The sequence below is a fragment of the Esox lucius genome, chromosome 20 (genome assembly GCF_011004845.1).
Source record: "Esox lucius isolate fEsoLuc1 chromosome 20, fEsoLuc1.pri, whole genome shotgun sequence".
Taxonomy (NCBI): Eukaryota; Metazoa; Chordata; class Actinopteri; order Esociformes; family Esocidae; genus Esox; species Esox lucius.
This window is the reverse complement of record NC_047588.1, coordinates 24,642,041-24,655,605: the sequence shown is the minus strand read 5'-3', so window position 1 is coordinate 24,655,605 and position 13,565 is coordinate 24,642,041. Positions and strand designations below refer to the sequence as shown.

The following is a 13,565-nucleotide window of genomic DNA, read 5'->3' as shown; positions in this document are numbered from 1 at the left end:
AGTTTGCCTGACAACTCTAACAGAAATCTTCTGCTGCTATATTTTTTCTTCAGTCTGGCACTGCATCCATTGTGGCGAAAGTAGTTTTAGGTAATGTCAAAATGCAGCTTCACCCCTCTGTTTTCTGGCTCTAGCCCAGCCCAACCCATCTGTTACTGGGACCAATCAGATGTTGCGATTGTTTTGTGAAGTCACCAAGGATGTGGTCAGATCCAGACTCTGTGGGCATGCTATACACTTGACTTGAGCAAGGCGTTTGGGTAGCCAGCCAACTGTAGATTGGGAGGGAGAGCAAGAAAGTTAGAGTTTTCAATCAGTTAGGCAATGACTATAGCTCTGGCCATTTCCGATCATAGCAGATAAGCGGTGGCAGGTCACAAGACCGGCAGAGGCACGCAACACCTCCCTGACACAGTGGAAAATAAGCTTTCACTCCTTTTTCTCTCCCTCTACTCTTGTTTTTATATGCTTTCCCCTTTTTTAAGGGAAAACTTTCCACCATTTCCATTTTTAGGTGGTTTATTGCCTTTGGCACTACTGGAAAATGAGGGCGTGCCAACCTGTGCCCATGACTTGGAAAAAACCATTTTTCCCAATAGGGCAGCTCTCCGGGCCAATGAGTGTAGCGGTTCACCTGTAACCCATCTGTATTGGAATGATGATCAGAGCAGAGGGCTTGCCTCATTTTATCAGTGGGGTTTGGATGGATCTCTGGGAATTCCCAGATTACCCCCAATCAAATTCACACACATGATCTTTGGTTCCAGTCATGCCCATGGCAGTCCAGAGAGTTGGCTGATGATGTAAAGGAGACAAAATAGTATTTTGGTAGCTCTTGGGTAAAGTACAGCATTTGTGATAAATTGTTCTAAATGACTTCTAGCATCAACTTCGTGTCCTGACTGACCTGTTGGCATGCTTGCCAGTATACTTGTTTTGCTTTATCAGACCTTTTTCTTTCTTTCTTTCTTTCTTTCTTTCTTTCTCTCTCTTTCTTTTACTTATGCAAACAAGGGAAGGAAAACAGGTAAAGATCAGTCTTCAATTTTAATCCAGAATTTAACAGATTCCACTGTCAAAGTTGTTTGTTTAATTACACTTATACAATTGCACTTAATTGTAAATGAATAACATTAAAACTCTATGTTTTCAGTTATTCTCATTTCCAGGCCCGGGACCTAGATTACATTTAGTCTAATTCTTTGACATAATAATTTAGTTCTGGGACAACAGGTAAACACAGTCAACTACCAGGTACAATAGAAAAGTAGCAGTAATCTGGGCCATGGGCAGTGAATGGAGAACACCTGGCTAAAAGTGTAGTTTATGTGATCATTTTGAATGTATTGAGACAATTCCCTTTCTCACTTTGATTGGATTTTAGAGTGCATGTCACTGATTCATACTGTGGTGTGTCTGAGAATTTATCAGCATTTTGTAGTTCTTTATTCAGCAATGGGTCTATGTTATTTTCATAGTGAAACCATTCTATTATATCAGTGCCAAGCTTATTTCCATATCACTAGTAACATCTCACCCCTAAATGGGGAAATAATTGATCTACAAGTAACATCTATGTAATAACCAACAGTAAAATAACATCAGTGTCTATTTTATAGTTGACTGAACAGCAGGGAAGCTCCAGAGCTCCTTTGACATGCATATTTTGCGAACTCTATGTTTTTCTTCCTCAGGGTGTTGCCTGCACTGCCATGCTGGTGGCTGTCATGACCAAGAAGCTGGCCCTGAACAAAGGAGAGAAACATGTGCACTTCTTCATGATGGACATTCAGATCTCTAAACGGGTGAGAGATGCAAAACTGCTTCAATCACTCAGAACAACTGCGTCAATCACTCAGAACAACTGCGTCAATCACTCAGAACAGCTGCGTCAATCACTCAGAACAACTGCGTCAATCACTCAGAACAGCTGCGTCAATCACTCAGAACAGCTGCGTCAATCAGTCAGAACAACTCCATGAATCATTCAATGACAAGCCAGTAACAAGGTCTTCGATATAACCAGTAAGGGTTGAGGGTTTTCTCTCAGGTGTGCCACATGTCAGCGACTCTGTAATAAAAGGAATCAGTTAACATGTTTTTGCCATTTTTCATAAAGTTAATTTATGCCGTCTTTCCAGTACTTCAACTGAATGATAACCAAAACATATAGTGAAGCTGCAAAGCACCGGCTCACACTGATAACTGGTACCAGCCCCCTCCTTTCAAAGGTTCCCTTCGTCTAAAAAGAAAAACAGAACTCATGACACAACGGATGAGGCCTTCAGGGTGGACGCAGCAATACTTTCTTCGTCGCACGCGTGTTATGGTTTTAGAGTCTTTTTATAATATTATTTTTTCCTTAAATAGGGCATTCCAGAGGGCAGGATAGTGTGGGAAAAAGACGGGGGGAGGGGGGACAGGGGGATGGGAGGTGGGTCCCGCCAATCTCGTAATAGTCTCCAAAAGGCGTCAAAAGGAGGAAACAATCGTGTCCCTGTCAGGAAAGAGACTTGTGTCAGTTCAGGGCGGGGTGCTCGGACCAGCAGGAAACTGGATGCGCTGATGTGTGTCCTGTTTGTGTGTGTTTACAATTACTGCTGTAACTGAAAACCTAATGTGTGTCATAATGTCGAGGGGTAAGGCCTGTTTGTGTCTGAGGGGTTACCTCTGTCTGTTTGTGTCTGGGGGTTTACCTGCGGTCTCGGTCAGGATCCATGGGTTTATTTATCAAAGGGAACAAGGATCAACCTGAAAAGAAACCAGCTCAATGGCAGAGACTTGCATTATTTCCATATCCGGACCATTCCTATATGTAACTCTCTAAAATATAAGTCATGTTTTTGGGAGGATTCAGCTGAGCTGCACCAGGTTGAAGGCTGCATGGTGTTTTCAGTGAGTACTTGTCTACTGAGGATATAAACACTTCCTCCCTGGCACTGGACACATCCTCTGGCTGGATGCATCCTTACGTGTGTTTGTGGTTGTTTAGTGGTTGCGTGCACACGTAGCTGTCCATTGTTGCCCTGATTTACGCTGATGGGAAGAATAAGGGAAGACATCTGGCCGCAGACCCTGACGGCCTCTAATAACAACCCCACACACAGGACAACACATCACACGGCCAACCGGTGTGACATCACCAGGCTCAGAGAGTAGGCCAGTTATGATGTCCTCGGCAGGAAGAACAGCAGACATAAATAGAATCAAAGAGAGGACAAGGGAATTAGTACCCCACTGATGGCTATTTTCATCCCTTTCTGTTTTTAGCAAACATTTAGCAAACATTAGTGAGTCCAGGCCAGTTCTACATTAGTGTAGCTAACACCTCCCGAGTCTGGGCCAGTTCTACACTAGTGTAGCTAACCCCTCCTGAATCTATCAATCATATTTATTTTATAAAGTAATTTTTACATCAGCAATTCTCACGAAGTTACCTAAACTAGAACCCCAAAAAAGAATAAGCAACAACAAGAAATTGCTGAGTCAATGCTGAGTCAGGTGACTATCTAATGAAGCTGGTTAAGAGAATGCCAAGAATGTGCAAAGCTGTTCAAGGCTATATCAAAGGGTGGCTACTCTTTGATATAGCAATATGAAATGTATTTTGATTCAACACTTTTTGGGTTGCTCCACGCTTCCATGTGATATTTCAGTTTTGATGGCTTCACTATTATTCTACATTGTGGAAAATAGTAAAACTAAAGAACTTTTCTTGAATGAGTAGATGTCCAAACCAATGACTGGTATTGTACATATTTAAGAAAATGGCACATTGAAGAGACCAAAATAAAGCTTTTGGGTCTCAACACTAGGCACTATGTTTAGCACAAGTCTAACAACACTTTGTCCTGAAAACAGCATCCCTACTGTGAAGCATGGTGGTGCCACCATTAGCTACAGTGGGGAGAACAAGTATTTGATACACTGCCGACTTTGCGGGTTTTCCTACTTACAAAGCATGTAGAGGTCTGTAATTTTTATCATAGGTACACTTCAACTGTGAGAGACGGAATCTAAAACTACAATCCAGAAATTCACATTGTATGATTTTTTAATAATTAATTTGCATTTTTTGCATGACATAAGTATTTGATCACCTACCACTCAATCAAACAGACTCCAACCTCTCCACAATGGCCAAGACCAGAGAGCTGTGACACCACCAGGCATCAATAAAATTGTAGACCTGCACAAGGCTGGGATGGGCTACAGGACAATAGGCAAGCAGCTTGGTGAGAAGGCAACAACTGTTGACGCAATTATTAGAAAATGGAAAAAGTTCAAGATGACGGTCTATCTCCCTCAGTCTTGGGCTCCATGCAAGATCTCACCTCGTGGGGCATCAATGATCATGAGGAAGGTGAGGGATCAGCCAAGAAATACATGGCAGGACCTGGTCAATGACCTGAAGAGAGCTGGGACCACAGTCTGCAAAAGGGACAGGACGACTGCACCGTATTGAGGGGAGGATGGATGGGGCCATGTATCGCAAGATCTTGGCCAACAACTCCTTCCCTCAGTAAGAGCATTGAAGATGGGTCGTGAGCCTGAACCTCAATCCAATTGATAATGCGGAATGAGTTGGAAAATTGCTGTTCGCCAAATATCCCCATCCAACTTGACAGAGCTTGAGCAATTTTCCAAAGAATGGGCAAAAATTGCTGTGTCCAGATTTGCAAAGCTGGTAGAGATGCATCCAAATAGACACAGGGCTGTAATTGCTGCCAAAGGTGCCTCCACCAAATATTTACCAAGTAAGGTGAATACTAACAGAATCAATAATTTTCTGTTTTGCATCTGTAATTCATTTAGAACAATGTGTCGATTTTATTTTTCACTTCGATATTATGGACTTTCATGTTGATCGGTGTCTAAAACCTCAGTCAACCATTTTGATTTCATGTTGTAAAACAACATGTGGAAAAGTCCAAGCAGGTGAATAATTTGGAGGGCCACTGTATCTTATTGCATCACATTTCCATAAAATATCATCCCTAGCTGAGGCAGTCATTTTGTGTTCGTATGTACACAGATTTTGTAATTTGGTGCCTCATCCTCCCCAGATCCGCCATGCTGCAGCCAACGTGCTGAGGGAGTGTTGGCTGCTTCACCGTACCAACCTGGCTAAGAGCCACAGTGGAGATCACCGAAGACACCAGAGGTGCTTACTGGAGGCCATCAGAATGTAAGTCCTCATAGTTATAATTCTTTCCAGGATACCCTTTGTGTTTGAAGATGGGAGTGGGCAATCAGCTTGTCTACTGCCATGTGCATCTTCTTCAGGTTCCTGGGACAGAACTTCTCACTACTCTTTTGGTTCAGAAGCAATACTTGTGAATCCATTTAAATACACTAAAGCACAGTTCAGAGGCTGAATTTACAGCAACTTGAACTCAATTGAAATAGGGATAGTATGGATGCTTTATTGCTTTACTTGATGTAACAATTGATTTTATAAAACCACTCAATTCACCAGCAGACTTACAATTAGTCAAACTCAGGCATAATAGGAACCTGTTACAGAAGTCTCAACCTGCAGATATGAGGGTATGATTGTCCGTTCTTGGTGTGATAGGGATGCAAAATAAATTAGCATACATTAATTGTCCATTTGTCATTACAGTTGATACATCTGCTCTGCATTAAAGAGAGGAGCAGATGAATCACCTTCAGTAAAGCAACAGAGGCTGCAGAGGTATCATTAACTGTCAGACGAGACACAATGATTTCAGAAGGCAAATAGGTTTCTCAAGTTTGGTGCAGGGATATAGTCACATTTGAACAAGGGCTAGCCATTTTGCAGTCAAGGGCGGTGTGTTTGTGTGTCGTGCTGGTTTTACGGGTCATTAACTCTGTCAACACAGTACTCAGACTGTTTAGTTTAGATGCTACGGTTTAGGACGACAAGCTTGGCACCCCACCCTTTCAGTGTAAGAGTTAGTCGCTATGTGCAATTATTTAAATGGATACACTCATTATGTCATAGTGAAGTTTGAAATTATAACGGACAATTTGCATACAATCGACCAACTCCCACAAAAGCTCATGACCAAACCAACTGGACTGTAATCATCTGACAAACTTTAAAATGTTATTTGAATTCATATCAAGGAAAGCATCATGTCAAATCACAACAAAAGATTTGAGAAAAACCTCTCAAAAACTGCTTAATTGTCTGAACAACAGCTCTTTTTCATAATATTAGCTAAGAACTTTGACATTCACTGCATCCTTTACAATGCACATTTTCAGTATTGTTAATCCCTGCTGTTTGACAAGATGTCCCATAGCCTTTTTACCAGCACAAAATGAAGTGAAGGAGGTGTGGGGTTACTTGACTTCACAGGGATCCTTAAAAATAGGAAGCTAGGAAACCTAGCTGTGTGAATGTGTGAGAAATAAATCATAATAGTGTGTGTGTGTTTGTTTGTTGGGGGAGGGTAAGGGTGGAGGGATTAGACTTCCTGTTGTACAGTTAGCAGGACCGCTATAAATACACAGTGGAAAGAAAGCATGGGGAGTGACTCGCAGCACCTTGGAAGGGATACAAAGCCAAACAGTTAAGACACTATTTGGTTTCGACTTTTTCAAGCTTTAATGCCTCAGTTGTTTGGCTGTGGCCTCCCCAGTATGCCTCAAAGACCAGACGTTTTAGTGCAGAAGTGCTTTATGGAAGTTCCCTCCAGTATTGGTTTCGTTTTGTCTTTTTGGTAGCGGTTCTTGTTTCTTTCAACTTCCAACTCTATTTTTCTTCAACTTACCAACAGGTATTTCTTAAATCTACCCAAACAAAAACAAGACGAAGCTCCTGGATGTTGAATTGTTGACCATTGCAAAATACCAAATGCTACTGTATATAAAGTCATGACCATCATTTTCTTCATTCAAACATATTTGTTGGCAAATAAAAAAGAATCTTAAGTGTTTTCAACGAGGACCTCACTCAAAACTTTACTCTTCAACTTTTTTGGAAAGGAAAGAAAAAGGTGCAGTGGTCTCTTAATTTCTTCTGGCGCTATGTGTGGTAAATAGGACAGGTAACAGAAGCTTTTTCTGATTTGCATAATAAAGCTTTTATTCAAAATGTTAGAACCTTTCAGGAATAGCATTGCAAAACTATCTTTTGCATGAGTGTTGAAAACAATTATGCAAAGTAATTATGCAAGTAACACTTATATACAGGTGCATCTAAAAAAAAATAACATTTGTGGAAAAGTTAGTTATTCAAATCAGAAAGTGACACATATTCTAGATTTACACATAAAATGAAACATTTCAAGCCTTTTTAGTTTCAATCTTAATGATTACGGTTTACAGCACATGGAAATCAAAAGTCCCAGTATCTCTAAATATTAGAATAAAAAATGAATAATACAGAAATGTCAACCTTCCAGGTACTTCTTTGGTGGAGCAGTTGCACTTTCATCCCTGGTTGTAAAATGGGCCAAATAGAGATACACACCAAAAAGGATGCGAGGGATCTGTATCGCTGTAGCAGAGTGCTGGAAGGTTGACTAACAGTTGGAGATGTTCTCTCTGTCATGACCATCAAAGGGGCTTGATGCCTGGTGGTGTCATCCCCTGAGACAGTCGAACAACAATAGAGGGATCCAGCAAACATGCCAAAACTGCTGTTGAGTCAAACCCTCAAGATTGTGGGTTTAGAATGAAGACAAATCTGTCATGGAGAGATTTCAGCGTTGTGTGTCAGTTGCTTTGGCCCACATGCCTGCAGATGAGCTTCCAGGTTCAGCAGGGATGGCACAACCTCTGACAGTTACTGGCTATCAGTCTGAAGCTGGTCGGTGTGGACTGCAAAGGGCTCAAGGAGTTTTATTATCTGCTCACGTTTCAACCAGTCACTATTGAGCAGTATCTATGCTCAGCCTCTCCAGAACCTCATTTAGCGCTGGCTTTATTTCAAGCAGCCTTGTCACTGTGTACGTGGTGTTTCATCAAGTTGGGCAGTCTCTTACAAGTGTTTTGCCACACCTTGAGGTCAACTGTTCATTGGTCACTGAAGACTTGTGGACAGCATGATGACCACATCCACATTTGGTTGCTTCAAGGTGTCCTTCCGGGTCAGTTGCAGTGTGTGGGACTGGCATCACTGGAACTTGCCAACATCTCCATTGAATTCCTCTTGACCCATGTAAACTCACTGGTGACTACCTGGTTTAACATTTATACACTAGAAGATTGTCTGCAGGGCAGGCTTGTCATTTTCATAGAATAGTGGGCCAGGTTTTAACTCGTTTGAAACAGCTTGAGTTTGCGGTCCAACCTGCCTCATAGACGGGTCACTGCTGTCTGTTTCAGAGCTGCGTGGTCTGACATTGCTTGCCTTCTTGCTGTCCAACCTTTCTTGATAAACTTTATGTTTTGAGGACAGGTGTACCTTGAGGTTTGTTGGATTTTTCCCTTTTATCAGTAGGTCAGAAGCTTGAGATCCTTCCACATCAAGACACTTAGATTCGTCAGGCACTGCTATGTACTCAGAATAATCCCGCACATTGCTGGAACACTTGTGGTCCATTTGACATGCTTGATGTTTTCACATCTGCAACTGCAATGTAAGCAGTAGGGGGCAATGCACAGTCCATGTTCAAAGAATGTTTCCTCTGGGATAAGTAGGACTAGTTCGCTAGTCACAGCATTTAGTCACTCAGTGTTTTTGCAAACTGAACAAGCAAACAGTATTCATGATAGTAGTTTAGATTTGTATTTTAGTTAGATTTGCAACTGTGCATTGCCATTTTAGTTTAGTTTCTTTTTTTTCAGAAAATTCAGTTTCTGTTTTAGTTTCAGTTCACAACCTTGGTACGCACAATGTCAAGTGGTGGAATAAGGGAACGGCTTATGAAATATAAGCTAGCTTGATGTGGAAAAAGTTTTTAATAAAAAAGTAGGGAAAATAATTAAATAATGTTTCGATTTCATTGTTTTTCCGTTGTGATTTCATGCAACATTCCTCGACAGGCTATGTAATTTGACCATGTCAGTTAATTTGTTATAATAATAACACCCTGCAGACTACAGTCACTAAATGACAGGTATGTGTACAACCTTCGCTGAATTATTCTAACATACTGAGAAAATGTGAAATCGCATGAGAAGCTTATCCTCCAGTGGCAGATTTGCCATACACGCCTGAGAGTGAATTTTTAGAGACAGATAGCCTCGATCACACCTACAACGTCAATGAGCTGTGATATACTGGAAGTTAATTCATTTCAAATGGAACGCTGTGATTGGCTTGCAGCATAGCAGTGCAGAAGCAGTTGCAGAATGTTTGGTCTTGTGTATGTGTTGGATTTATCCAAGGTATGCCTCAAACTGTAGGTGTGGAAGCAAGGTGGAAGTAGTAGCAAACGGTGAATGTCAATAATTTCTTTTGCACTTATAGAATACTTTTTTCATAAAATGTTTTAACATATATTAATTGATAATTAATTAGCTACAACGTTAATAGTACATATTTCAGAAAATGTATTGTGCAAATTAACGCCTGGTGAATGCCTGGTCATTTGTCTCTGGTAAAAAAAAAAAGAGAAACTAAACTAAATCTAAAGTGAAGGGCTTGTAATAAAGCCCATGTTATGCCACCTTCTTTCACAATCTTTATTGTGTTGAGTTTTCATGAAACATGGGACTGATAGAGGGATGAAAAGTCTATAAACCATGTATGGTTATGTCAGCAAGCTTCTTATTGTCAGCAATAATTGGTAGCCTACGTAGGTAGCTACTTGACACACAATATGCTCAGTGAGAATTATTCTTTCTATTTTTATAAAAAGCAGCATGCAACATCCGTGGAGAATAAATGCGTTCTCAATAATTGCGTAGCTGCACAAAATGTTCTGCAAGCTTTCTGCTTTGACGCTGTAGGTGTGATCTAGGCGTAACCAACGAATTACGGATGCCCATTGGAAGTAGTGAATTGCGTCTCCGCAATGAACACACGCATCTGTAGCAGTCAAACGGTAAAAGTGACTCGTAGTATGTCCTCGGGTGTTGCTGAGGCTACGACTGAAGTTTTCATTTTCACTATCAAGTGAGCAACAATAGAGCGAACCAAATGAATTAATTTAGCATGCATACACTATGTTACAGCACCTGCAGATACAGTATATCAATCTGATGTATGTTTCACTAGGACTTCAATGACAATAAAAACTAATATCTAAGATTTGTCTATCTTCATAAATTGCTTGAAGTAGCTTACTTGGCTGACTAATAATGCGCGCAAATCTCTCGATCAGGGAGAGCAGCATCAAAGGGTTACATTGCTGTCCACTAACTAAAGCAATTTGATAATCGTTATTTCCCAAAGTGTTGTCTATATGAAAAACAAATTTTTATGTCACAGCGAGGATACCACAATCGATTGTGCTAAATACCCCATACATTAAGTGCTAAATGTAAGTTGCAGGGTATAAACGTACAGAGCTTTTCTAACATCTCCAAAGACATCTCGTGCGCTTATGCTGTAGTTAGTCTACTTCAAGCGATTTATGAACAAATCTTAGATACTCGTTATTGAACTTTGAATGGATGATTTCGATATAAATGGGTATTAGGGGCATGTCGAAATGCAAATAGCCAAGCTCGTGCACAACCACGGAGGGTAAAACAAGTTGTATTTATCTACGGTATCCTACATTTTCTATGTGTACAAACATTCTCAGTTAGATTCGTAAGCACACATTCAGGATAGTTTCTACGCACCCTTGGAGGAATGAGCCCCTAGACACTTAAAACTTGGTATCACAGTGTTAACAGTTGTTTGCTTTTCGGTTTTGGACAGATTCCGGCACTTGCGCCTCAAGCAAAGGAAGCTGAGAGATTACGCCAGTGAGATGGTCGACCTGCCCAAGGTAAACAATTCACACCATACAGTAGGTTAGTAGAACTAATGGCAAAGCTCACAACATGACGCACAAACACACCCAGGATTACTCAGATATTAAAACCAGTTTCATTGATGGTTTGAGAAAACAATGTATCAGTCGATATCCTGGTCTTTCCCGAGATGAGTTCAGTTGGGTTGAATCTGGTGACTGAATAGATTGAGTGCTATGAGGACACCCCCTGAAAAACATGGGTATTTGATCTTCAATGCAACTGAAAGATAAAGGTAAATTAATTTAACAAATGAAAAATGGCGCTTTGTTTAAAAAACAGATGTTATTTAATACACCCCTAGCTGTATCATCCCATCAGATTGCAATCCAATTAGGTGCATGTACTTTCCTGGTGACAAAAAATTGGCACAGTTGAATTTGTGTTCATGTGAGAAAACATACCGTATAAAATCTATTAAGATCTCAACTCATCGCTGGCCAGTTTTTTAATAATTTAATAAGTAAAAAAATATTTATTACATTTTTAGTTGTGGTTTGTTGAATAAGGTTATCTTTATTTGGGTTTTTTTTTTTTTTAAATAGTCATATGTAAACAAGTACATCTCAGGTGGGGAACTTATTTTCTCACAGCACTGTCGATAAATATGCATCCCTATATAGTTCCCAATATAGCATGTACAGTGCTACTTGAAAGTATGTGAAACCCATAGGGATGGTTGGTATTTTTGTATAAAATATTTAAGTAAATTCAAAATCTTTATCTAAACCCCAATTCGTAATAAAGATATTCCAAATAAAGGACAGAAACAAAAGTATACAATATAATTTTCTATTAAACAAAAGTGTTTTACTTAAAAAGTCAGATGTAATGTGAACAACAATATGTGAACCCCTTCATTCAATACCTTGTGTCCATTATCAGCAACAACTTGGGATAAACATCTCTTATAGCCACTTATAAGTCTCTGACTTTTTTCTTGGGGTTTTTGCTCACTCCTCCTTATAGAACTCAGTGAGGTTTAAGGGTGTCTGACATGTACTGCCCATGTCAGGTCCTGCCACAGCATGGATTAAGATCAGGACTTTGATTGGCCAATCCAACACACAACTATCTCCTGAGCCATTCATTGGTATATTTGCTTGAATGCTTTGGATCATCTTGTTGGAAGGCCCATTTTTGGCCGATCTTTGCTTCTTGACTGATAGTATGAGTTTTCTTTCCAAGAATCTTATGGTATGCCTCAGAATTCATGACCCCCTTATGTGCAAGTTGACCAGGTCCAGAGGAAGAAAAGCAGCCCCAGATCTTGACATTTCCACCACCATGCTTGACAGTTGTGAGAAGGTTCTTATGGTGGTAGGCAGCAAGACCAAAAAAGTCAATTTGGGACTCATCTGTCCAGAGAATTGACTTCCAGAAACATTCAGGTTTGTCTATGTGGTCTCTACTAAAATTAAAACAGGCAGTTTGGTTCTTTTTAGACTGCAGAGATTTCTTCTTAGCAAACCTCCCATGAATGCCATTTCTATTCAGTGTTGTTCTTATTGTTGAAGCATGCACAGTAACCTCAGATGCCGCAAGGGAGGTCTGCAATTCTCCCAATGTTATGTTTGGCAGGGCATTTACCTGATATATAATTTTTCTTGTGGCTCTTGGGGATATTTTGGAAAGACATCCATTTCTAGGCCAAGTTGCTGTCATGTTAAATGCTCGTTATTTGCCTCATAGTTTTGCTGATGGAACTCAAATCTTTTTGAGATGGTGGTAGAGCATTCCCAAGACTGATGTGTTCTCATTACCTTCATCCTGCTGTCCTCAGAGATCACATTTTCTCTTGGAATAGTGTTTTGCATTAACTTGTATTGTAAACACCTTTCTAACATGGATTCTATTTCTATTTATCAGCTGTGTCTTTCGTAAAGACCTCATTTGATTGGTTTATTTGGTACCGATTAGTCACCTGATTCCATTCCCTAATTGATTTAACCAATGCAACTTGGGGTTCACCTATTTTTGCACATGCACTAGTTACAACCTGTTATGTCGGATAAAAGAAAAGTTCTGATTAAATAAAGATTTCATGGTAAACACTAAAAAGGTCTGTAAGTGCACAAGGAGTTCACAGTGAATTACACTGATGATCTAGTTATCATGGCACCTGTTGGTGGGTGGGATATATTAGGCAGCAAGTGAACATTCTGTCCTCAAAGTTGATGTTAGAAGCAGGAAAAATGGGCAAGTGTAAGGATCTAAGCGACTTTGACAATGGCCAAATTGTGATGGCTAGATGACTGGGTCAGAGCATGTGCAAAACAGCAGCCCTTGTGGGGTGTTCCCGGTCTGCAGTGGTCAGTACCTATCAAAAGTGGTCCTAGGAAAGAAAAGCGGTGAACCGGCGACGGGGTCATGGGCGGGCAAGGCTCATTGATGCATGTGGGGAGGGAAGGCTGGCCTATGTTGTCTGATCCAACAGTCAAGCGACTATAGCTCAAATTGCTGAAAAGGTTAATGCTGGTACTGATAGAAAGGTGTCTGAACACACAGTGCAACGCAGTTTGTTGCATATGGGGCTGCATAGCCGCAGACCAGTCAGGGTGCCCATACTGACACATCCACTGCTGAAAGCGCATACAATTGGCACGTGAGCATCAGAACTGAACCACAGAGCAATTGAAGAAGGTTGTCTGGTCTGATGA

At 40.6% G+C, this 13,565-nt stretch overlaps 1 protein-coding gene across 2 annotated transcripts in view; it reads left to right on the top strand.

The window, feature by feature from the left end:
• Positions 1-13,565, top strand: part of kcnn4 (potassium intermediate/small conductance calcium-activated channel, subfamily N, member 4) — a 40,438-nt gene that overhangs the window by 22,821 nt on the left and 4,052 nt on the right. The window contains exons 5-7 of one of the 2 annotated variants that reach the window (XM_010885013.4): positions 1,695-1,805; positions 5,067-5,188; positions 10,811-10,880. In XM_010885013.4, the coding sequence (XP_010883315.2) occupies positions 1,695-1,805; positions 5,067-5,188; positions 10,811-10,880 (303 nt within the window). Of the gene's footprint in view, positions 1-1,694; positions 1,806-5,066; positions 5,189-10,810; positions 10,906-13,565 lie in introns of both variants that reach the window. The other variant, XM_010885014.4, reaches the window with a different exon arrangement.